The following is a 24,501-nucleotide window of genomic DNA, read 5'->3' on the forward strand; positions in this document are numbered from 1 at the left end:
CACACCAGTATCCCTAATGCAGTCTGGGGAAGTCTTCTGAAGGGGATATCTGGGGCAAAGCCTTCTACTCCTTGGGCACACTTGTACCCCATTCACAGTGCCACCCCTTTTGACGCATGGCTCAGCTACCTCACTCCCTACCCCTCCCTTTCCTGTTGATAGCTGCCAAGGGATTGCTGGGAAATGTAGTTCTTTCCCTGCTCCAGGGCTGGCTCTATAGGCAGGGAGCTAACCAAGGAACTACAGTTCCCAGGGTCCCATGGGTTCTCAGCTCCCATGCTGGATCCCCAGCTGCTCCGTGGCTCCGCTTCTGCAGGATTGTGAGAGGAGAGAATGTGAGTTTAAAAAAAAAAGGCTGGCCAAACTGTTGCTTCCTGGAAATGTGCTGCACCAAGCACCTGTTTGTTTTGCTGGTGCCTAGCGCCAGCCCTGCTACTGAGGGTTAAGTGCAGCATAACAATGCCCTTTCTTTGGAACTACTGCTAATAGTCATGAGGACTGGAAAAAGGAACTGATATGAAAAAGAACACAAACTGTGGGGGTGTCTGTTATCAGAGCTGTGGACATGGTGTACAGTCAACAAAAAAATAGAACAAAAACCTTCCAGACTCAGACTCAGATTGCTTAGAAAACTAAGTAGCCACCAAACCCTCTGTTTATGTTTCATAATTGTTTGCTCTCATGTTCTGTAACTATGTCACCCAACACAGATTAGTGCCGTCTTTGAAAAGGACCTGGGATTGTTTACTCGCCTTCTGCTCCAGGTGACCAACAGCTAAGTATTCTTTTCCTCTTCATGTTTCTCATTTAACTTGCTAAACGGTGATTAGATTTTTAGCAAAATGGGCTTAGCCTCAGTCCTCCTCCAAACCTGCCTCAGTATTGGATTGGATTCAGACAGGGAAGTATAGAAGGAGTGTGTTTGGAAGCTTTTGAAATCTTCTTTCACGCAGCTAAGGGATCTGTACCCTCTCTGAAGGTAATGCATGGGCATGGGCTACTGCAAGCTCAAGGCCAAGTGTCTCAAAACTCTTACAAGTGACATCATCAACGGTGCCTAGAAAAGTTCCATGCTAGCAGCCATCTGTGGTTAAATTCTCTGAAGAAGAATTTAGTGCTTAATTGAAGGGTCAAGGTAAAATAACCAGAGACATTCATGATCCTAGCAGGGCATGTAAAAGTAGAGCATTCTCTCCCAACTGTCTAGCCTTTGTGGGTGGCAAAAGTGACTTATGCTGCTTGCTTATAACCATCAATTCAGTTCATTACACAGTTCATTGCTAAGACTAGCTAAATAAATGGGGGAAGGGGAAATAATGATACTTTTTTCCTATGCGAAACTCAGAACTTACAGACATTTTCAGCAAGGCATGTCCATGGGCATTTAAAGTGTATAAACTCTCCAACGTGCTTGGCTATTGAGTATCATTAACTTTGCTCCTGCTTTGTTAAAAAAATGTAGGGCGGAGTTGGAGGTTTGTGTGGCATTGGGCATAGACTAGAAGTTAGTGCAAGATGTCCATTTGTATCTAATCTGTTTAAAGGAATAACTGCACATGGGTCTTCACTGAAAACAGATATACTTGCATAGGTTTTTTAATCTGTTTTTCATTAGCTTATGTAAGCTACTATTTGCTCTGCTGTGTTGCAATACATCTTCATTGGCAATGAAGTTGAAAACCCAGCTAATCTCATTTTATCTATTTATCAAAAAGTCTGCTAGGCTTGATCAAACTGAGTAAATAGCTTTTACCACAGTGGTCCATGACGCATCTCTAAACGGTTAATGCAAAATTTCCAAGCTATCATTTACTCAGACTTGCTATATCGTTATACCATTGATGGGACTCTAGGCACTGTTATATCATCACTTTTCTATGGCATACAGTCTGTTTTGAAACACTTTTCAAGGTTTTTTGCACTCTATTTGTAGACCAGGCTATTAAAAAAGACAAGCTTGTTTTACACACAGAGAAGGGATAGCTTCCTGAAGGGACAGTTAATATCTTATAAATAAAATATAGAATTTTTAACAAAATTACCTATTTAAAAATGTGTCTACTTTAAAAATGTAATTAATATGTCAGTGCTATCATTCCATATTCACTAAATGGTCTTAGATTTGATACATAAGAGGTCTCAGAATCTTCACGTAGATGGCCTTTGTTTTGTCATTTGGTTGGGGCGAGTTTTGCACTTTAAAAGGGCTCAGGAGTGGTCGCAATTTTGCCACTTTAGTAGGGTGATTTTGGTATTTAAGTGGTTGCAGGGGTAACTTTTCCATGGAAATCATCCCAGTTTTGCCACTTAAATGCCAAAATCACCCCACTAAGTGGCAAAATTGAGACCACTTAAGTGACAAAAGTCACCATACTGAGATACTTAAATGAGCTCTTTAATGGGATGATTTATGTGGCAAGTCCCCCCTTAGACTTCTTAAGTGGCAAAAGTCTCCTAAAGTGGCAAAACTGAAACTATTCAAGTACTAAAACTGGAATATCCTAAGTAGGAGAAGTCACCTCAGAGATAGCACTAATATGGTACTAGTAAGCACTAGATAGCACTAGTAAGGCAACTAAAGTGGCAAAACCACCCCCCAGTACCAGTTAAATGGCAATCACATCCGAGACCACTAACGTGGAAAAAATGGGACTCCCTGAGTGGCAAAAAACACCTCTTAGACCACTAAAGGGGTAGAACTGGGAACATCTAAGTGGGAAAAGTCACCCCAAAGGTCACTAAAATGGAAGAAGCAACCACACTAAAATGGCAAAACAGGGGCCATTTAAGTGGCTAAAATCAACCAAGAGACTGCTAAAGGGACCACTAGTGGTAAAGACCACTTAAACAACAAAATCAGGGTCACTTAAGTTTCAAAAATAACTCATGAAACCACTAAAGTGGATGACACCAAGCTGGGAGTGGTTGCAAGCACTTTGGAGGACAGAATTTAATTTCAAAATGACCTTATAAATTAGAGAATTGGTCTGAAATCAACAAGATGAAATTCAATATAGATAAGTGCAAAGCAAATGCACAAGTACAAAATGGGGAATAACTGACTAGGCAGTAGTACTGCTGAAAAAGATCAGTCCAGGATTGTCAAACTGACATGAGGAAAGTTTGCGCAATCACTACTCATGCACTACCTGTTCCCTAGATAAAGAGAAGACTTCGATCTCCAAGGCTGTCATGAAGCATCTTTCATCAGCACTGAACAAATTTAATCTACATAACTGAACACTTTCTTTATTGCATGATACACATGTTGGGAAATAGACCATACTGCCTTAGCTTCAGCTCTGAATTCTATGCAAACTCCATATCTGTGAGCATCTAAGGGCTGAAGTTAGTTCAAATGATGGATGTGCTCTTCAACCCTTCCTAAAAATACCACGTTCATTGATCTGAGAACTATCCCATTAGATTGATATGAATTGACCTGCCTTTAGCTTTTAAAATATCCTATGGCAATTACAAATATAGTAACCCACCTGCCTGCACTACGTTTGTTGAACCATACACCTAGTTACCACACAATATACAATCAATTGCCATTTCACGTTTCTGAGAGACATCCTTCTCAGCCTCAGCAAGTTCTCTGAGGAAGATTTCTATCTGCTCGCTTTCAGCAGTGGCATTGGCTATTGTTTGTTGACAGCACATGTGAGCGGGGAAGTATGCAGACTTGACTCCACTCACAGCAATGGGTGAGGCTGTAAAGATAAAAGGAGATTAATTGCTAAGCTGAAACCAGTGGACTAGGCATGGCAGGGGAGTTTGGGTAGTGGCCCCAGAGAAACTATATCCACCCCTACCAAGTGAAGCTCAGGAATGGCATTTTCTCTCTGAAATAAAGCTGCTCCTTTTTTTGACCCTCTCAATCAGCTCAAGTAAGAGTGAAATGAGTCTCCATAGTTAAGAGTGGAACGCTTTCACCAAACAGAGCAAGGATGGCCTTGTGGGCAAGGCACTGAAGTAAGACTCAAAAAGTCTGTGTTCCATTCCTGGCTCTCTCACAGACTTCATGTGGGACACGTAATCTCTCTAGTCTTCATCTGTAAATGGTAGATGATACTGCTTTCTGTGTGCTCCCCTTTGTCCATCTTATTTATTTAGACTCTTTGAGGAAGAAATTGCCTTTTTATAGTGACTTGCACAACAGGTCCCCGGTTGGGTTTTTTGCGCACTAAATGGCAATCCCTCCTACTAATATTATTCCATGCATTGATACACTATCTACAGAAGACGCATTGATCACCAAGCACACAAAAACAAAGTAGAATATATGTTCAGGTACAAGGTCATAAAAGGTACCGCATGCGCCAAGATGATTACTGGCTAATAAATGTGAAAAATTATCAAAGTTGAAACACAAAGTTGACCTTTCCTTTACAGTGGGTTTAAAACTAACAGTATTTCTAAACCTGCAGTAAATAAAACAGTACTAATACCAATATTGGAATAATTGCTAGTTAGAATTTTGAGAGTTTTCTTAAATCAGTGGTTTCCAGGGGTCCGCAGACTATATCTAAGATTTCCAAAGGGTCTGCACCTCCATTTGAAATTTTTTAGGGGTCCACAAATGAAAACTGTCTTAAATAATAATAGGTTTCAGAAATACTCACAGATACAATCAGCCAGCCTGTTTCCACCAACTAGTTGTGTTGTCCAGGAATAACCAGTAGACGCTCCACATTTCTCATATACTCTACTTCGTCTCAGAAATCCAAAGTCATAACCCTCGTGTAACACACATGAAAGAAATGCTATGAATTAGATGACATCACTGAATCATGTTTACTACAATAAACTGTAATGTTAGTCCACTGGATTTCAGTGAGAGTACTTGTGTTAATAAATTTATACATGTTTGCAGAATCAAGGCCTTCATTCGTATATATGTGTGGTTATATATCAGTAGTTACAATATTAATTGGCAAATTGGAGGGAGTCAGAAGAAAGCCAAAAAGAAGGAATTTAAAAGGATCTGAAACTATGATGAAAAAAGGGAAATATAATCAGATAGCAATTATAGGATAACAAACCTTGGGAGCAGCAAAGAATCCTGTGGCACCTTATAGACTAACAGACGTTTTGCAGCATGAGCTTTTGTGGGTATTCCGAAGAAGTGGGTATTCCGAAGAAGTGGGTATTCACCCACGAAAACTCATGCTGCAAAACGTCTGTTAGTCTATAAGGTGCCACAGGATTCTTTGCTGCTTCTACAGAACCAGACTAACACGGCTACCCCTCTGATACTTGAAACCTTGGGAGGAAATAACATTAAGGAGGCATGATTCAAGGTGTAAAATTAAGGAGTATTGACTTAGAACTAAAACAGGGGGAACAACAAGTTAAGTATCAGGACTCCATGAGACAACAAAGGAGGTGACTAGGTGTTTAGAGTCCAACAAATCCACTAAAACCAAGCATAATGTGAAGTCATAATGCAATCTTCCTTCAGATAGGTCTAAAAAAAAATACAGCACGATTCTGTTCTGCAAAATCCTTCGTATTCCAAGCATCATTCTCCCCAATACAGACAATAAATGCGCAGCAATATAGGGACATATGTTCATACAAAGATTAGGCTAAGGGTAGCCTTCAAACTTAACACTGTGATCTAAGCATTCCAATATGTCTATGATGGGTGCAGGAAAGAACTAGAAAAGAAGAGGAGAGATGACACCAGAAGTTTCAACACATACGTTTCAGGGTAGAAGAGCTACTGTATTAATGCACTGAGTTACTATAATACTAACTGTAAAACGTGTACAATACCTGGTTACACATTGGCTTGCAGTAGTGGACATTGTCAATGCTGACACACACAAGACCACCATTTTTGGGTGCCTCTGGGACAGTGCAATTTTTTGGCATGAAGGCATTGCAAGCTTTAGAAAGAGAAAATAATTTAGAGCATTGTAAATTTGGCAACCTTACAAAATTATGCTGTGTGTGACAGAGTCAGGCCAGACAGCTACAGGAGAGTGCAGAAAAGGACGGTATTAGCCTCAGAATAAGCAGGTCCCTCTTCCCCTGGTAACTGAGCAAGGGTTACTCCAGGTTAATTAGGACACCTGGAGCCAATTAAGAACCTGCCAGAATGGGTTAAAAGCCTCCCCCCGCCAGTCAGTGTGGGTGATAGGTGTTGTGAGAGTGAAGCTGAGTGGTGTGGCAGCTGACAAGGACCAGGGGAGAACCCCACAGGTATAGAGATTGGGGGAGAAACCCTACCCTAAACAGGAGCTAAGGACCCTTCTAGGTCCAAAGACCTGAAGAAAAGGACACTGCCAGAGGGGAGAGATTGAGCTGTGCATTTGGTGTGGTGCTGCCACACCTGGAAGGGCTACTAGAGACTAGGGCTCTCCCTCCCCAGCAGGAGGGTCGGGAGGAACCCTGCCAAGCAAAGTGGGAACAATAAGCCAAGGGGCATGGGGAAGTAACCCAGGGAAGCTAGCAGCTTTCCTGGGAACTGACAGCATGAGGCTGCTACTTGTAGGGTTCCTGGGTTGGGGCCTGGAGTAGAGGGTGGGACTGCCCCCCACCCCCTCTTTTCCTCTCACTGGATGTCCACTGAGGAGGCCAGAAGTCCCAGTGAAGCAGTGATGGCTTAACAGGCCCAGAAATGGGAAGGCCACTTGGAGACAGAATTTACCTGCCCACTATACACCGGGGGAGGGAGGGATTCTGAGAGATAAGATGCTATCCTAACCCACCGCTAGAAAGAAGCATGGGACCCACTGAGGCAGAGAAGAAGCCCTGCTACATGTGATTGAAACAAGTCATAATTGCACTCAATGCAATTATCACCATCAAATCTAGGGTCCACATTCTCTTCCATGCTTTTGTCTCTATGTCTCACTCAGGAGGCTCAGAGGACACACTTTTCATGAAAATATTAGCTTTGTCAAACACAGTTTTCCATCAAAAACTGTTTTGATAGAATACTCTCGACCAGCTCTAGTTATGTTTTAAAAGTGCATCATGTTGTGTATGACTCACGTTGGCATTTACAATCAGTGCAGAGAAATTTGAAAATATCACATTTAAAATAATTCAGATATTACACAGTTTTATGGAAAATATGATAAACTGCCCATTCCTCAGTGCTACAGATTCAATAGACCTACTTACTGCAGCTACTTTCATTTCCTATAACATGAAAGGCTAGAAACATTTTGTTTTTAATAACATCCTAGGGTTTAGCTACACTGGTGCTGAAAAGTTAGTAATGTCAAGTTCAAGGAGAAATAGTCACACTAGCTCTGATCAAGCTAGCATGCTAACTAGTATCTCTAGTATAGACACAGCAACACAAGGGGTGGAACTGGCAAGCTGCCCAAGTATGTACTTAAGGTTTCAGACAGGATCATACTCATAGTAGCTAGTCCCTCACATCATTTGCACCACCATGGTTATATTTATATTTTTAGCATGCTAGGCTGATCAGAGCTAGTTACACCTTCCAGCTCCAGTGTAGACATAGTCTTAGATTCTGTAGAAAATGTGATCCCCAGAATAATACTCTTCACTACTTACTCAGGGGCATAACCCCAACTTTGAATACCTCTAGTCTAAAGCCAAGTTGTAAACACTAATATCCTCCCATTTTATGTAGATTGTGAGGAAAGAACTTGATGGGAGAAATGGACAATATTGCTTCCAAAATCTCAGTAAACATCATTGCATCATCTTCTGTGTTTGGACATGGTGAAGGAGGCGAACTGGACCCAAGGAATATATGTATCTGGAAGGAATCCATACCCCATCCAGGCCCATAGCGATCCAGACAAGGATGTAGGTACACACATGTGTGCAGTGTGTGGCACTGCATAGGAGAACATCTCTTGCCTCTCAGATGCCCTTTGCATCTCAGCCTACTGTGAAGTGTCTAGAGGGCAGACAGAACTGACGAGGCCCCTTTACCATTGCTGGGGTTAGGGACACTGGTGGCAGATCTTCCTTTTCCCCTCTGTCCCCATGAAGGAGAGGGAGACCAGCAAGGGGACAGATCTACCTGTAGAAGAAGGGAGGCTGTTAAGGGACTCAGGGCTTGGACAATTCTTCTCCAAATCCAGTTCAATCTCTCTCGCTTCCTGGGTAGAAATTGAGGCAAAGGCCTCTCTGAGGTTGCTGGCGCTACACCTCTGGCTTTCTGGTCTGATTTCAAGGGTTAGGCCTTTGTGATGTCATTGACTAACCACATCTAAGCTTGCTTGTCTGAGGTCAAGGGACAGGCTGTTGTGAGATCACTGGTTCAGCATCTATAGCTTGCCAGGCTGTTGATGGCACAGACCCCTGTGAAGTTCCTTAGGCCCAGATCTTAAAAGGTATTTAGGTTTAGGCTTAAGTACCTTTGAGGAGCTGGGACTTAATGATTTTTTTCCTGCTGCTTCCACTTCAGACCTGGTAAGTTCTCATTTTGTCAACCAGCAAAGAGCAGGAGAGGGGGGTTTGGAAGAGCTGAAGGGGGTTGAATCTGACATTCTGGTTCAAGCCCATCATTAATGATGCCCAAAGAATTCCTCTGGCTAGTACACTATGAACATAGATTCTCCTTCAGGTAAAAATGAAGAGTTTTTCCAATAAAAGATAAGATCCTCACCTTTCCCTTGAACCTCTCTTAGGCGATCAAGTACCTGTTGCAATGACCATGCAAGGGAATTGATTTCAGTTCTCTTATCATCGGGAAGCATTTCAAGGAAGCACTGAGAAAACTTCTGTGGAGGGAGGAAAGAATGGATTGTTAGTGTGGGAAAGGCTTGTGACATTCAGAGAAAAGAGAAATGTCATAGTGTTTTTCATTATCGTAACAAAGATATTTTTTCCTAAAAATAATTAACCTAAACCTGAAATTTGTGTGCTTATAAACAAATCTGCACAAATAAATGCAGAGACTTGTGTGCTATTGCCAGAGAGCTCTGGGATATTGATCTTGGTTGTTTTATTTATATTATATATGTATAAGGAGCAGCGTAAAAGTGATTTTAAGCACAATTACCCCCACTGCCACCACACGCAACCTCTGATGCCTTCAAAATTACACAGAATTTGCAAAGAGAGGTGAGACAATAAGTAGGTACAAATCTGGGTTCGGACAGTTAGAATAACCATGCTTTGATTTCCTAATGGCCTAAGCACTAAGGGTATGTCTACATTGCAATGTAAGCCCAACAGCTGACTGGTATTGGGGAACCTGGGCTTAAACATCCACATTGTATCTTAACCCTATGTTAAGACTTTTCTAAGCCATGCTCGAACCTAGGGCTCTGGCATCCACCCTGCAATGAGCAGAGCCCCAGAGTCCCTAGCATCCACCCCAAAATGTGGCCCCTCTAGCCCTATGACCATGGTGCACTGTGGGAAAACTTTACTGCCTGCCCTGCTCATTACCAGGAAGCAGCTCATTACCAGGAAGCAGTTTGATCGGTTCATTCTCCATTGTGAACCTGGGAGGCTCTCTGATAGCATGCTTGCAGGTCAGTGATCAGAACAGAATAGGTTAATGCTGCCCTGAGCTACTCATTCACGGGGGAAGAGGGGGTAGCTTCCATTTTCAAAAGAAGGGATTGCAGATTGTTGGAATAGAGAAGACTAAGAAAGTTGTCCCATGGAATTGTGGGATACTTCTGGAGACTCCCGGGACCCAAGACAAGCAGGGCTGCATCTACACTGCAAAGCAATAGGTCTCAGACCCTGGGTACTGGCGTAACTCAAGCTCATACTTTCCAGCCCTACAGGGTTCCGGGACCCTGAGTCACCCCTCAGCTAGTACAATTGCAGTGTAGATGCAAGGGCGGTTAGGCTTGAGCCTGGGCTTAAGCACGGGCTTATGTTGCAGTGTAGCCATACCCTAAGACTACTGTGGTGCCAAGGAGAGCTCCAGGTGGCATGAGTGGAAGGAATAAAAAACTGCAGTCCATGGATTGTCAGCAGAACCACTCATCAGAACTGCAGCTGTCCGTGTGGTGGGTGTGCACCTTCTTTATGGTGAGAATGGAAAGAAGAGCAAATGTATTTGCTTATCCGCCTGCCCCATCCCAGCTCCTCCATCTCCCTTCCTCTGCTCCACCCTTCCTCCACAGTGCGAAAGGAGTCTTCTGCACAGAGTCCTGACATCCTGCCCCACCATTTCTTCACTGAGTGATTTGCTCCTAATAATGTTGTTAGTCCATACAAAGATGAGGCACAATTCCATGCAGAATCCTTCAGCCCATGGTTGCATTTATGCTTGTCTTGTACAGTCTTACACCTAAGGTGCAAACTCCCATCTGTCTGATTAGTAGGCAACAGCTCTACCAGCTGAACTAAAAGTGACCCTCTTCATTCTGATCTAGCTAGAAGGAACTGTTGCAGACTAATGTACAATGTAAATCCCTCTTCTTTATACACCTTAAACCTCATCAGCTCCAGCCCCATACATACATACAGAGTGTATAAAAACAGGTCTTTACCTTCACCTGATGATTCAAATCACTTAAATCAGCATTTTTACAATCGGCAGTTCCAGCTTCAATAAAATCTAAAAACAAGCAGACAGGACAGCACATTTATCTGTTGATGCTTCTAAAAATTAAAAAAAAGTACCTTTTTCTCTGCCTGTTGGAATATCCAAGGCCTGGTCTACACTAGGACTTTAATTCGAATTTAGCAGCGTTAATTCGAATTAACCGTGCACCCGTCCACACCAGGAAGCCATTTAATTCGACATAGAGGGCTCTTTAGTTCGAATTCTGTACTCCTCCCCAACGAGGGGAGTAGCGCTAAATTCGACATGGCTATGTCGAATTAGGCTAGGTGTGGACGGAAATCGACCTTAGTAGCTCCGGGAGCTATCCCACACTGCACCACTCTGTTGACGCTCTGGACAGCAGTCCGAGCTCGGATGCTCTGACCAGCCACACAGGAAATGCCCCAGGAAAATTTGAATTCCTTTTCCTGTCTGGCCAGTTTGAATCTCATTTCCTGGTTGGACATCGGGGCGAGCTCAGCAGCACTGGCAACGATGCAGAGCTCTCCAGCAGAAGTCATTAGTAAAGACAAGGTTGTTAATTACAAATGCTCCATTACCTTTATTTTTACACGGGTGTTGGAAGGGGGGAAACGTGATGAACGGGGTATGTAAGCATAGAAAAAAGTCAACAGTAAGTGAAACAGGGGCAGGTTCAGCTTCTCTGTAAAGAAACAGAACTGTCACAGGTTACCCTGCTCGCTGAGGAACCTAGCTTTCAAAGCCTCCCGGATGCACACCGCTTCCCGCTGGGCTCTTCTAATTGCACGGGTGTCTGGCTGAGCATAATCAGCAGCCAGGCGATTTGCCTCAACCTCCCATCCCGCCATAAAGGTCTCCCCCTTGCTCTCACAGAGATTGTGGAGCACACAGCAAGCTGCAATAGCAATGGGGATATTGGTTTCGCTGAGATCCGAGCGAGTCAGTAAGCTCCTCCATCTCCCCTTCAGACGTCCGAAAGCACACTCCACCACCATTCTGCACTTGCTCAGCCAGTAGTTGAAGAGCTCCTTGTCAGTGTCCAAGGCACCAATATAGGGCTTCATGAGCCAGGGCATTAGCGGGTAGGCTGGGTCCCTGAGGATCACTGTAGGCATCTGCACATCCCCAACATTTATTTTGTAGTCCGGGAAGAAACTACCTTCCTGCAGGCGTTTAAACAGACCAGAGTTCCTGAACACACGCGCGTCATGAACCTTGCCCGGCCACCCGACGTAGATGTTGGTAAAGCGTCCCCTGTGGTCCACCAGTGCTTGCAGCACCATTGAAAAGTAGCCCTTTCGGTTAATATACTGGCTGGCCTGGTGGGCCGGTCCCAGGATAGGGATGTGAGTGCCATCTATAGCCCCACCACAGTTTGGGAATCCCATTGCGGCGAAGCCATCTATGATGACCTGGACATTTCCCAGGGTCACTACCTTTGAGAGCAGTAGCTCAACGATTGCGTGGGCTACTTGCATCACAGCAACCCCCACGGTAGATTTGCCCACGCCAAAGTGGTTCGCTACTGACCGGTAGCTGTCTGGCGTTGCAAATTTCCAGAGGGCTACGGCCACTCGCTTCTGCACACTCAGGGCTGCTCGCATCCGGGTGTCCTTGCGCTTCAGGGCAGGGGACAGCAAGTCACACAGTTCAAGGAAAGTGCCCTTACGCATCCTGAAGTTTCGCAGCCACTGTGATACATCCCAGACCTGCAGCACTATGCGGTCCCACCAGTCCATGCTTGTTTCCCAGGCCCAGAATCACCGTCCCATAGCATGAACATGACCCATTGCCACCATGATCTCCACGGCGCAGCGTACCATGCTTTGTGAGAGGTCTGAGTCACTCTCTGACTTCATGTCCTCACCGCGCTGCCGGAGCCTCCTCGCCCGATTTCTCAGCATCTGACTGTGGAAGAGGTGGACGATAAGGTGTGAGGAGTTGACAACAGCCATAAGTGCAGCGATGATCGCAGCGGGCTCCATGCTCGCACTGCAGTGCTGTGGCGTCCGCGCTGTCACTGACCAGAAAAAGTGCGCGAACTGATTTCCCTCCGGCGGGAGGGACTGTTGAATTCTGACAGTTACCCAAGACCACCCTCGACACAGTTTTCCCCCCAGCATGCATTGGGGGGAAATCCCAGCATTCAAATGGGCAGCAGGGAGTGCGGGAACTGTGCTTCCCACAGTGCACCGCTTCCAAAGTCGACGCTTGCCCCGTTAGTGTGGACTCACAAAGTCGAATTAGTGTCCTTAGTGTGGATACACAAATTCGACTTCATAAGGTCGATTCCACAAATCCGAATTAAGTTGAATCGAACTACTCTTGTAGTGTAGACATACCCCTAGTGGAGCACTAAAAAAAGGTGAAGGAGGGGATGTTATTCTTATTATATTTATTATTACATGCACATTTTTTGTCCTTAGAGACTCATGTCACAGGTACTAGCATCTGTTCTCAATGTTATCACAACTAAAGAGACACTCAAACAGCGTAGGCCACATAACACACTATTCTAAAAGGAAGTTAAATCCAAAGCAATGCCTTTAGTAGAGGATGACATCCTGATGCAATTATCAATAGTTTGCTCACCCCATTCAGAAATACTTTGTGACATTTGTGGCGGGTAGATTTGAGACCTAAACAGGAAAACTATGTCCTTTTACCACATGGGACCAAATTCTGCTCTCAGTGACATGGATGTAAATCTAGAGACAGACTATTAATTTCAGCAGTGTTATTGTAGAATTATGCAAGTGTAACTCAGATCATAATCTGGCCTATAAAATCCATTGGGAGGAGAGGATTACTACGGCAGTGGCTACTAGACTTTTGTCTTTGGAGACCTGGGTTTAAATCCTGGTTTAGGTCACAAGCAAAACTGAGCTTTGTTGGTTTTACCCAAATGTCTCCTCTGAGGAGGGCCTTCTAGCCCTCCAAGCCTGTACAGTAACTCCTCACTTAAAGTCATCTTGGTTAATGTTGTTACATTGCTGATCAATTAGGAAACACGCTCATTTAAAGTTGTGCAATGCTTCCTTATAAAGTTGTTTGGCAGCCGCCTGCCTTGTCCACTCCTTGCAGGAAGAGCAGCCCTTTGCAGCTAGCTGGTGGGGGGCTTGGAACCAGGGTGGATCAGCAGCTCCCTGCTCCCCTAAGTTCCCTGTGCAACAGCCGCCCAGCAGGCTATCAATTGCCGGCAGTTCAGCTGTCCCTCCCCCCACTGCCATGTGCTGCTCCTGCCCTCTGCCTTGGAGCTGCTTCCAGGAGCCTCCTGCTTGCTGTGCAGGGGAGGAGGGAATAGGGAGGCTAATGTCAGGGTGTCCCCTCCCCCCTACTCCTGCCCCCGCTTACTCCCTTCTCCATATAGAACTGGGTGGGGACAGGACAGGGCTCAGGATGGAGAGAGCTGGCCACAGATGCTGTCTCAACTTCCTGATCTTTTTAAAGGCAATGTACTTAGGATGGTGTCAGCATACTTAAAGGAGCAATGCACATCTCTTTCTCTCTCTCACACAGGGTGTGTGTCTCTGTCTGCCATGCTGTCTCCCCTCCCTCCATTCATGCTGCCTTGTAGAGTGTGAGGCTACATTAACAACAATGTGTTAACCCTTGAGGGCTCAGCTGAGAACTAGTTCATCATTTAACAGTAAGGCATTCTCTGGGAAATATCCCACCCTCTTCCACCCTCTGACTTCACCACCTCAACCAAGCTTCACAATCATCATTGTTGTGTACGGTATTAAATTGTTTGTTTAAAACTTATACTGTGTGTGTGTGTGTGTATATATATATGCATATATATATATAGTTTTTTTTGTCTGGTGAAAAAAAATTCCCTGGAACCTAACCCCCCTATTTACATTAATTCTTATGGGTAAATTGGATTCACTTAACATCGTTTCGCTTAAAGTCACATTTTTCAGGAACATAACTACAACGTTAAGCAAGAAGTTACTGTATATGCCAATATATTTGTTGGTCTAATGAAAGGTATCACAATACCTACCTTTAGAGTTACAAACCCTCCAGGATTGTCCCGGAGTCTCCAGGAATTAAAGATTAACTTTTAATTAAAGATAATGTCATGTGATGAAACCTCTAGGAATTCAGCCAACCAAAATTGGCAGCCCTACCTACCTTGTCCATAGTTTTATTAGCACCAATACTTTGTCTTTATCCACAGGGTGAGATTTGGCCTAGTGCAGAGGGTTGCACAAGGCCCTGTGCACAACCTAATTCAGAGTTCTAATGGTGCACAGGGCTTTGTGTGAAGCCCTCAGCATTGGGGTGAACTTCATCCTGAGTGGTTAAGTATGTGTATTCCCTTTGAGGGGGGGCAGAAAGATCTTAAAGGGGCCCCTGATGTCCAGGGCCGGCTCCAGAGCCCAGCGCGCCAAGCAGGCGCGTGGGGCGGCATTGTCGGAGCAGGGCGGCATTTGGCTCCGGCGGACCTTCTGCAGTCATGCCTGCGGGAGGTCCACCCGAGCCCCGGGAGGAGCGGACCGGCCGCAGGCATGACTGCGGAGGGTCCCCTCTTCCCATGGCTCCGCTTGAGCTCCCGCAGGCATGACTGCGGCGGGTGCGCTGGTCCCGCGGCTCGGACGGAGCTCCCGCAGGCATGCCTGCGGCTGCTCCACCGGAGCCGCGGGACCACCGCACCCGCCGCAGGCACTTCTGCCCTGGCCGCGGGACCGGGGAAGGGCGGCGCCCCGCGCCGCCCTGCTTGGGGCAGCATAATTTCTAGAGCCGCCCCTGCTGATGTCTCCCCGTTGCCTTGTGTAAAGTAAATCCCATAAAGCCACCACAGCAGCTCCTACCTCACTCCCTGATCCCAGTCCCTACCTCAGGGAGCCTGTTTGAGAGAAAAGTGGTCAAGTCAGGGAATTCCTACCTCCCAGGAATCTCTGGCTGCTTGATCCAGCCTTAATCAGCCAGGTGTAGGTTAGACTGAAGCTGCTTTAACTTATCCTGAGAACTGCTTTTGTCCCTGGCCATCCTAGGTTTAGATGAGGAGATGTAAATGTTGCTTAAAGCCACCTTTGCCCCTCTCCCTCACTTAGCTGCATAGAGGGCAGCTCAGACAGCCCCACAGCATGGCCTTCTTGTTAACTCTTCTCCTTATGCATGACTAGTGTATCTCCCTTTGAAATTACTGCTTGGTCCCTAGCTCACCCACTACCTCCCCTGAAAAGAAATGACAAACTGTGAAGAGTAAAGGTGACAAATGGAAAATAGGTTTAAAACAAACAAACCTTTCCTGTCAGACAAAGGGTGTCAAATAAATAATCTCTACCAACACAGTAAGAACAAGCAAAGCAGAAAGAACAGGGATAACTTTGTGTGTATTTTTGCAAGATCAGATGGTTATGGTTCAAATTCTAGCTTGGATAGCTGAAGATATCAATTTTCAAATTCAAACCAACTGCAGGAGGTGCTCAAATGCCCATTTTAGACACCGCCTTGTCTATTTGGGTGCCTGAAGGTGGAAGTCGCTGCCTATTTTGGGTTGAAAATTGTTTTCTGTAAGGTATTATTAAAGAATGGTCACAACTTACCTGTAATAAGCCACACTGTACCGATGAAAAACAGCATTCGCCAGAGCAGGTGGGAGTTGTACTTCATCTCTGCTACCGTGGAGCAGGTAGTAGTTACTCTTTCCTTGTGAAGTCAAAAACAGAGGAAGCACAGACAAGGCTGTATTTGCACTGGGTCACTGGTTATTTAGCTTGTGCTTTGTCCAAAGTTAACAGTGTTCCCATCATGGAGTATGCGCATTGCCCAAGCTCCTGGGAACCCACTGGAGACCCTGCCAGGAATGCACCTAGGAAAGATGTTTATTTACATGGTATTGGATAGGGGCGCCCACAGTCCCTGCCACTGCTGCCACAACTGGGAAGTCCTCTGACTAATTCACTAGTTTGCTGTAAACCTTTTGATCACTTATTATTTTCTAATCTTCAAATACCTGGTTTGTCATCTTTAAAAAGAAAACAAAAAATTGGCTCATTCACTACTAGTTTTCACCCACCTTAGCAAAAATGGGCCAGATTCAGAGCTGGTTTTAGGATACTGCAGTTAGCTAAGGGCAAGAGGTAGTTGAATCATTCATGGAGTTAACCCATTGGGGCCTGATTTTCCCCTGCTTTCTGCCTTTGGTAGCAAGCTACAACAGTGCAAAGTGAGTGAAGAACAACTCTAAATGCTACCACTGTGTAAGCAAGTCGATAATTCTGATTTGTAAGCATTTTGCACCTGCTTTGTACCTATGTAAATGGCTACACAAGTTCAAATACCGTGGAGAATCAGACCCTTTCTCTGGGAATCATTCACATATTAATCCTGATTTCTGCTATTTACTGGTAAGTTTTTGCCAAGTTCAGACAGTTTATAGACTAACATTTGTTAACAAATTGCTTGCTTTGACTATTTGTTATTCATTATTCATATTGTCTGAGCGGTCAGCTAAAGTCACATAAGATTGATTCTGCTCTCTCATTGGAGGACGTTATAAAAAGGTGAATAATTGATGGTGAATAGCATGTAATAAATTGCAAACAGCAAATACCCCTTCTTTCCATGTGAAAAGAGATATCCATGCCAAAAAAAAACCCAACCACACAGTCTCCAAATCCAGCCATTCCCAAAACTTTCCTGCAAAGAAAAATCTGTTCATATTAATGAATACAAGTAGAAAATTAAAAGGAACATCAGCATGCTGGACCCAGAGAGCCACTAAGAATTTGAAGGGCTGATGGAGAACATTGTTTTTACAGGACTCTGCCTGCTCTATTTGAATCACTCTGGTAATATGCAGAAAGCCCTCACTACCATCGCGCATGCAGTTGTCTTTTCTGAGGAGAAAGAAAGGATGGCTTCAGCCTACAGGATTGCCAAGCCAGCTCTTCACTAGTACTAAACTCACCCTGATAAATCTGCTAGCATAGCTTTATCTAGATGTCTCTCATCAGTTGCTCACTTGACCTCCTGAGGCCCAGATCTTCAAAGGTATTTAGGTGCCTAACTCCCATTTATTTCAATGGGAGTTAGGCACCTAAATACCTTTGCAGAGCTGTGCCTGAATGTCTAACTTTCACATCTCATGGGAAACAAATATAGAAGCAATTTGTGAAAATATTGATCATGGTTTTGATGATTTTGACATGACTTCTACATATGGGTTTCCAGCCCAACATAAACAAATGAGCTATTGTTTGCACTTTTATGGCAGCTTTGCAATTGACTCTCAGGACTGTCTGTTTAGCGTGGGAGACTCTGAATGTGAGTAGGCCCCCAGCCAAGAGGAAGGGTAAGTATCTTAGCAAAGCATATGCCTCGGGCCAGATATTTTCAGGAATTAGGCACTGACAGACAAGGCGCCAGATCCTTCGTCTCACTTCAGCTGCTTTGTGCTGGTCTGACAAAGCAAGCCAGCCACAATGCTTGTTGATCCAGTCGGCTGAGGCTTCCCCTAGAGTAAAGGGAATCCCTGGATTCTCCATGACAATACTTCCCCACCGCCATGCTGTAGGGGTCTTCTCCCCAGGGTGTTCTATCTGTGGAGTGTCTATGTCTTGGCAATTCCTAGCTGCTGGGACTCTCCCTTGGGGTCATAGACAGCTGGTGTAAGCTAAAGGAGGCTGCTCTGATTTAAGCTAGAAACTAGCCTAGGGATGGGAGGGTAAAGTTGGTGAATAATGACCTTTGTCTCTCTCCCTTCCCTGTGTTGTGCCAACTTGAAGTGAGACCAGGACCAGGACCTACAGTGTGAGATTTTCATAAATGCCTAGGGGCCAGATTTTAAAAAGTATTGAGGTGCCTAAAGATGTGGATAGGCGCCTAGCGGGATTTTCCCAAAGTTAGGCACCTCACTGATTTAGGTTCTTAGGAAAAAAATCCCATGAGTTGTCTACTTGCACCTTTAGGTATTTAAATACCTTTGTAAATTTGATCCTGGGGTGAAATTTTCTAAAGTGCTTAAGCAAATGAGAAGCCCAATTCTCATTGACTTTCAGTAGAAGCTGGGTGCCTAATATTCTTAGGTGCTTTTGAAAATCCCACATTAACTGACTTAAGGCCACATTTTAAAAAGTTATTTAGGTTCCTAGTGGGATTTTGAAAAGTGCCTATGCAATTCCCCAGGCTGAGGCCTTGATAAAGGCCTATACGGGTACTGGGACTGGGAGGTGCAGCCCAGGGTTAGGCAGAGGCAGCTGGTCCGACCCCCTTGCCAATAATGAGTGGTCATGAGAGACTGCAGTTTTCCTCAGTGAGAGGGGGCTGGATGATGGCTGGCAGTAGCCACCTAGGCAAGGTGGGTGTAGAGGGCTGGGGGTTCCCCTGGGAGGGGAGACCCAGAGTGTGGGGGTACTGCTGGGGCAGAACCCTGAGGTAAAGGGCACCAGGGTCTGAGGCAGGTGAGTCACTGGCCACCAGGAGGTGCTCTGAGAGCTGGATGAGCTAATTCCCAACTGACCAGCAGGAGGTGCTGTGCTTGTGAGTCTTCACTTTGCTACAGACCTATTTTCAAAAATGACTTAAGCATTTAGAAGTAGAGCTAAGTGAATAACTGATTTTTCGATACACTACCATTTCCAAAACAGTAACAAATTGTTGTCAAACTGAAAATGAATTTTTTTGAAATTTTTGGTGACTCAAGAACTACAACAAAAATTCTTTTAGGATCAAACTTTTATTGTGACAAAATTGAAATTTTTTGTTTCTTTTTTGATCATTTAAAAATATTAGGAACTTTTTAAAAATAACATTAAAGAAAATGTTAAACCAAAAAAGTCTTCTGAACCAAGAAACTATCAAATAATAAGTAATAATTGGAGATATACCAATCTCCTAGAACTGGAAGGGACCTTGAAAGGTCATTGAGTCCAGCCCCCTACCTTCACTAGCAGGACCAATTTTTGCCCCAGATCCCTAAGTAGCCTCCTCAAGAATTAAATTCACAACCCTGGGTTTAGCAGGCTAATGATTAAACCACTGAGCTATCCCTCCCCCCTTAATTCTTAAGTGTCAGAATGAAACATTTCAAATTTCTCAGATTTTTTTTTAACTGAAACACTTTGGCAAAATAATACAAATTTGCAAAATGGTTTTAGTGTCACCATCTGCATTTTTCACTGATTTCTTTTTTTAGCAAGCGGGGAGGGGAAGTGTCTTAATGAGAAGTCTAAGTTTCATTGAGAAATCAATGGGAGTTGGGTGCCTAAGTCACAGGTTCTTATGAAAATGTTACTCCATGTGTGTAGCAGCTGTTTTTTCCTACAATTAATATTAACAGGAAATAGGATCCAGTTTATGACATGGGTTTTATTGATTCAAAACTAGTGTACATTGAAACATGACAAAATAGAAATTAAATACAGAGGCCCTTTGCTATCTATTTATTTTTCATACACAGAACTAACAGGAAATGAATAAGGAAAGATGGCAGCAGGACATACAGATCTCAACAAGTAAGACCTCTTGGCAGAGAAAGCGGAAAAATACTTAAATCACAAACATACTTGGACATGGATTTTCACTTAAATATCATAGGTGTAAAAATGTCACACAGACAGGCAGCTCTCTGACCAGCTACCCAATGGGGCTTTGCAGCATTCCTGCTATCCTCATTGCTGCTGTGCAGTTGTCAATCATAAAGGCTTTATCCCAATCTCATAGTTACTGGTTTTGCTGGGTATATAGGCTCAACAGGCCAGATTCTCAGCTGGCGCAGATCAATGTAGTTTCACATTAGTCTGATCCAGAATCTTTCTGGACAACTATGACATAGGCAGTAAATAGCTAATTGACATCAGTAGTGCTTTGGTGATTTACCTAAACTGAGGATCTGATCCTACATATTTTTATACTTTAAGAACTTCTCCTTCTATATTTGGAAATAACAAATTAGTCGCTTGGTGGTGAGGCTTCTCCCTGAAAGCAGAGGTGGTATTTTATACCAACAAAGAATATACATTTCTAGTCATGTGAAATGGGGCTCTCAGATGAGAAGAACCTCAGCTGGTCTGTTTTATTCCATCACATAACATTCATTAGTATATGCAGAGTTTTAATTCTTCCCAGCAAATGAAGCCTGGAGAACAACTGAGGGTAGTCACTAGGTCACTGCAGTGGCCAAGAGTATGCTGGATTGAAAAAAATTACCGGGCTAGATTCACAGAGGTGCTGAGCACCCACAATTCCCATGGACTTCAGCCAGACATACAGGTAATCAACCCTTCTCAGGATCTGACCCATTACCAGCTGCACTGAGGAGCAACCCTTAAAAAGAGACCATGTCCAAAGTGGTTAGAAGGACACATTGGCAAAGAGATTATCTATTGCAGTAAGAAGGAATGGCATTTTGCTTCATACCCGTCCACATTCTTTCTGGGCAATAGCTACAGGGGAGGGTGGGTAAAACACCTCCCTACTGAAAATGATTGAGGGGAGCCAGTTTTGAGCCATTGTGTTAAGACTCTTTGGCTGCCCCAGAGGAGGTGTAGCCATTACAGCACTTAGCTTTCAGATCTCAAACTGGTGGATGTGTGGAAACTAGAAGGCTGGTTGGTGGGATCATCTTAGTTGGTGGTGATGCAGTGACCCAGCAAGGTTGGGGCATTAGTCTGGTTAATGGGAGTTGGGTTGCTCGGTGATGGGATGTATGTTGGAGATAACATTGGGGTGTGGCTCAGGTTAGGATGTTTGTTTGGGATGTAGCAGGAGAGTTTGGCAACTGAAGAGTGAGAGGCTATTGCAGCTGGGATGGGAGGGGGGGAGATCAAGTCTCTTCCGCAAGTGAAGTAGCAGTGTCAGACATTGGAAAGAGTCGGGGGAGTTGGGTCAAAGTGCTTGTGGGAATTGCGGGCAGGCTTAGCAGATGGAAGTTAGGTGTCTGGGCATATGGAAGGGTTTGGCAACAGAGAAAGCAGGCTCTGGTTGGGACCTCGTGACAGGGATACATTATGGACAGTAATGCTTATCTGCAGTACTGGTTACAAGTAAACTCATCTGCAATGTTAATACTAGTATTGATACAGCACCTTTTACCCCACAGATCTCAAACCATTTCCCAGTAACAAATTCACCCAGTCACCTCACAACACTCCTGTGAGGTAGGAACATATTATCCCATTGCACAGACAGGGAAACTGACACAACTCTGACTTACTCAGGATCACACAGGCAGGGCCAGGAATAGAACCCAGGATTCCTGATGCACACATTCCCCACTCTAACTACTAAACCAGGCAAGAGGAAAGTTTACAAGATGGGACAAAGGAAGGGTAGATGAAAGAATCACGCTTCTCATGGTTAGTTGTTATTCCCATTCCATATTTAAATAACAGTAAAAAGAAGCATGGGCATACAAAGTAGCCACTATTATAAAGTTTAAGTTCCACAGACAGACAAGAAAGCCAAAACTCAATCACAGTCTCCAACTGTGCCGGACACAATTTTCTCCTGTCTTACTAGCCGTTTAAATTGGTTTTCTCAGTATTTCTGGTGGGATCCCCTGCTGACAAGTGACCTTAGCAACAGGTCAGTTTCCCACAGACTGGACTTCAGTGTGTTCTTGAATCACACATTTAAAAGCAGTAGTGATAGGATATGCAAAAGAACAAAAGGAAATTACTAAATGCAATTTAAAATATAAAGATACATTTTCTAACACGCTTACAAATTTTTTTCATGCAAACCCTGCTAAGTAAAATATATAATTGGCTCAGTGTTTTTATGTACCCAACATAAAATCCTTAGCAATTTTTATTTCTACATGTAATGGGCTTCCCTTGCCGAGAACTGTTGCTACCATTTCCTATAAAGCAGCTTGAGTTCATCATGATAAGATCATGGCACTTTTATACGAGGATCAGCATTTTTTTTTATGTATATTGAGTTTTCTAGGATTGGGTGCAGTGTTCTTTGTTGTTGTGGGCTTACTCCCTCTCCCAATAGTGATATAAATCGTTAAGGTCCTAAGCCAATGCTCAATGAAGGCAGTGGAAAGATCATCACTGCAGGCTAGGCTGCCTGTGGACTCCTGGTGTAGCTCCTGACTGAAGAATAGTTGTAGAACTGCAATCTATTTTTGCATACTAATCCTGAGGCAAAGTCACTTGCTTGTCATTAATAACCTCTATCTATTAGTAACTGTCTATCCTTGGGTGCAATGTAGGCAGATAAAGGTTCATTAGGTAGTCTTTGAAAAATTATAGCACTTTTTTTTTGTAATAACTTAGCAGCAAAGCATGTCTTTTATTTACCAACAAGAGTTACTTTGCAAAAATTGGCCGTGTGGGCTCCTGTGTTCCTTAGTATGGAAACCAATGATAGTAGGACCAGACCTGTAATGCAGTGGATCACCTTGTATTGCACTGCTAGGGTAATCTAGCCTTACAATGGCAAAATCATCCAGGGAAGATCAACCAAGGGTAAAGATGGTCCCCCTACAGCAGAACCTATGTAGGGGCTCTTATGCCACTCACCCTCGGTGCTGCCAGCATAGCAGGGAAGAGAGGTAGTGGCTGGAGGAAAAGGAACATGGCCAGGGTGCTCCCGTGCTACTGTAACACCAACTGACCCTGGTCGTCAGCAAGCAGGATCCAACCTTGGGCCTCTGGAGCTTAGTGCATGAGCCAAAAGCCAACTGGCTGTTAGTTAAGGCTGTAGAGCAGACTCATTAATCCCTCTCTCTCTAAGTGGTCCCACTGCCACTAGATGGGACAGAACACCACACCCAGAAGGTGTGTGGGTTACACTACCACAATCCATAGCCTGTTTTTGGACCCTCAGGGCTATTTGCAGATAGCATAAGTTAAAGCAGCCCTTGGGCTGTTCCAACCCAGCACAGGGAATGGACTTTACAGAGTTGCAACATAACTAGCCCTGGCCCCTAACACTCAGTCTGAGTCCTTTTTATCCTGGGCCTTATACGTAGCCATAGGGCTGCTGAAGCTCAAATTATGCCATCAAATTCACTTGTATGAGCTCATGGTCTTCAAATGATTCCCTCAGGTACACCTGTGTAGCCCCATTAGTCCTGAAAGGGTTTTTACAGGTGGCAGTGAGGGTGTAATATGAAGGCAATGGAGCAGCACAGGTGTATTCTAAGGTGTCATTTGGCCTCTCTTACTAGTGATGATGATGCATGGGGTTGAAAGAAACCAGCTTGCCTCTCTGAGCCTAGGCAGAATTCTGTGAGCTAGCAGTTACCAATAACAATTTAATTTACAAACTGTGCAAATCTGATCTGGAAATTAGTGAGTCAGAATGACTAAAGAACCCCACTATGCCTTTTTTTGGCCAAATGACTCTTTTACGTGCAGCTGCACTTTGATATTTTCCTACCAAAGGGAAAGCATTTGTGCGGCTAGAGGACACAGATTAATGTTCCAATTTCTTTTTTCTGAAGATATGGGTTCCACGCCACACACAGAGAAACAAATAATTTTAGGGTGTTTTGTTTTGTTTTCCCCTCCATTCTAGCCGGTTACATTGCACAGTCTAGCACAGATGCTGAAGAGGAGAGGCTTGTTCCTTGAATAGGAAGGAGGCACATTGAATTTGAGATGCACTGAAAAGGGAGAAGTTTGCACAATACCTGGCTAAATCATGCCTACTGTTAGCCAGTGCTATTAGTTCTTTATTTTAATGATCACCAAACTTAAACACACAGCAATGAGTCAGGCATTAGATTATTCCAACTGCTCCCATTTTCAGAACAAGTCAGGAGACAGTGTGCAAAGAAACTGCATTCTCCTGGAGCAAAATTTCTCCAATGCAGAAATCCCATACAAGAGCCACCTTAACCCTTATGTGAACTTCGAGTGGCATTTTTGGTCAACCTTTGCAGTAACATTAATTTCACTCTTGGTGCCTACTACATCAACATGAAATGGTGACAGAAAACCAGAGCCCAGTCTCACTGAAGTCAATAAGAAAATCCACCTATGACTCCAATATAACCAAGACTGGCCTGAAGTCCTTTGCAGAAATGGACT

The 24,501-nt window shown here is 44.1% G+C and overlaps 1 protein-coding gene across 1 annotated transcript; it reads right to left on the reverse strand.

Moving 5' to 3' along the window:
* Positions 1 to 3,233: 3,233 nt before the first annotated feature.
* On the reverse strand, positions 3,234 to 16,214 carry LOC123373845. The gene is made up of 6 exons (XM_045023031.1): positions 16,057 to 16,214; positions 10,461 to 10,528; positions 8,612 to 8,726; positions 5,785 to 5,897; positions 4,629 to 4,743; positions 3,234 to 3,716 (listed from the first exon to the last, which is right to left on the reverse strand). The coding sequence occupies exons 1-6, from the start codon at positions 16,121 to 16,123 to the stop codon at positions 3,526 to 3,528; spliced, it is 669 nt and encodes a 222-aa protein (XP_044878966.1). The 5' UTR covers positions 16,124 to 16,214; the 3' UTR covers positions 3,234 to 3,525.
* Positions 16,215 to 24,501: the final 8,287 nt, after the last annotated feature.

This window comes from Mauremys mutica, chromosome 7 (genome assembly GCF_020497125.1).
Source record: "Mauremys mutica isolate MM-2020 ecotype Southern chromosome 7, ASM2049712v1, whole genome shotgun sequence".
In the NCBI taxonomy this organism is placed as follows: domain Eukaryota; kingdom Metazoa; phylum Chordata; order Testudines; family Geoemydidae; genus Mauremys; species Mauremys mutica.

Bases quoted from the DNA above. Each gene is read 5' to 3' on its own strand.
- LOC123373845 (XM_045023031.1), bottom strand. From the start codon at position 16,123: ATGAAGTACAACTCCCACCTGCTCTGGCGAATGCTGTTTTTCATCGGT. The intron at 10,529-16,056 runs GTAAGTTGTGAC...GCTTGTTTTTAG, and splicing joins TACAGTGTGGCTTATTACAG to ATTTTATTGAAGCTGGAACT. The intron at 8,727-10,460 runs GTAAAGACCTGT...CTCCCTCCACAG, and splicing joins ATTTGAATCATCAGGTGAAG to AAGTTTTCTCAGTGCTTCCT.